We start from the raw sequence: 1332 nt of genomic DNA, 5'->3' as shown, positions 1-1332 counted from the left end.
ACAGAAACAATATAAAAGCAGAGACAGAAACCACCAATCAAAAACAAAAATAAAATTGTGATTGACACTGTTCACTGGCCTTTGCTGTGCAAAGGGTCCCACCTATGTAAACTATGGGGCCGGTTCCCAGGGTCAAAATGTCATAAGAAGCTGCCTGTGGGTTTCCTCTCTGTGCCGTTGGAAAACTGTGGGTGAAAGGTTGGATCCTTTTGGGGGTGTGCTCCCTCCCGCCTGAAGGCATCTGGGCTGTGCAGTGAAGGTACAATCGGGGTGAAGAGGAGAGATATGTGAAAGATGAAAAATTGGTCACACCTCTCCCTTCAGACATGCCACTCTGTGGCTTCTAGTGCTGGGTCACTGCCGCCACTTGGCTATGTATTATTTATTTTTTGTGTACTATATTTACCAGGGTTTAAGAATACTAATTTTAAATTAATTGTGTTGATTAAAGGAGCACACTCGGGGAGAGAAGTGGACATGCTGAAGGAGCTCCAGCTCTCCCTGTCGGTCTTTCTACTGCTTGCTTGTGGCTTCCTCTACCAGCTGACCCTGAAGTCCAGCTGCCTCTTCTCCTGCATGCCAACCTACAAATCCCAGCAGGGCCCGGAAGCCCTCCTGAACCAGCATCACAGCATAGTGTTCCTGGAGACCTCTGAGAGAATGGAGCCACCTCCCCTTGTTTCCTGTGCTGTGGAATCAGCTGCCAGGATTTATCCTGAGAAGCCTGTGGTGTTTTTTATGAAGGCCCTCAACAATTCCACACAAATTCCCCCAAATGCCACTTACCCAGCCTTTTCCCTTCTCTCAACAATAGATAATGTTTACCTCTTCCCTTTGGATATGAAAAAGCTATTTGAGGACACACCACTGTTTTCATGGTACACTCAAGTAAGTGGTTATGGAATCTTAAAATGTCAGTGTTGGGAGGAACCACAGAAGATGAGTCCACCTTACTTACTGTATAGATGGGTAGATGGATGTTCAAGGACTCAGTGTCAGAGACAGGACTAGAACCCAAATCCTTTGACCCTTGCCCAGTCCTTTTCTGCCATGCTGAGTCCTGAAGCAGGTAACTAGGAGAGATTTAAATTAGTCTTATCTTTAGTGTCTGTTGTCTTTTGCTTCCAGCCTTGTTTCTTTTAGGATAAAAAAAGAATTTATATAAAAATAGTTGCTAGTATAATTTATTTTTTCACAAGAGAAGAGTGACTAGTGTAGATTTTGCATAATATTAGTTCCCTACATCACATGAGTTTTTAATAAGTTATCTTCACTGTGTTTCAGTGTTGGTTATTGTTGTTGTTGTTAAGTGCCGTCAAGTTGGTTCTGACT

At 43.5% G+C, this 1332-nt stretch overlaps 1 protein-coding gene across 1 annotated transcript in view; it reads left to right on the top strand.

Moving 5' to 3' along the window:
* The first annotated feature begins 477 nt into the window (after positions 1-477).
* A4GNT (alpha-1,4-N-acetylglucosaminyltransferase) overlaps positions 478-1332 on the top strand; it is a 24947-nt gene continuing 24092 nt past the window's right edge. The window contains exon 1 of the mRNA XM_006846647.1: positions 478-888. Within this exon, the coding sequence (XP_006846710.1) occupies positions 478-888 (411 nt within the window). The remainder of the gene's footprint in view (positions 889-1332) is intronic.

Source organism: Chrysochloris asiatica, unplaced genomic scaffold, assembly GCF_000296735.1.
Source record: "Chrysochloris asiatica unplaced genomic scaffold, ChrAsi1.0 scaffold00028, whole genome shotgun sequence".
In the NCBI taxonomy this organism is placed as follows: domain Eukaryota; kingdom Metazoa; phylum Chordata; class Mammalia; order Afrosoricida; family Chrysochloridae; genus Chrysochloris; species Chrysochloris asiatica.
Note: the sequence above shows the minus strand (reverse complement) of the source record. Positions and strands in the feature narration are given on the sequence as shown.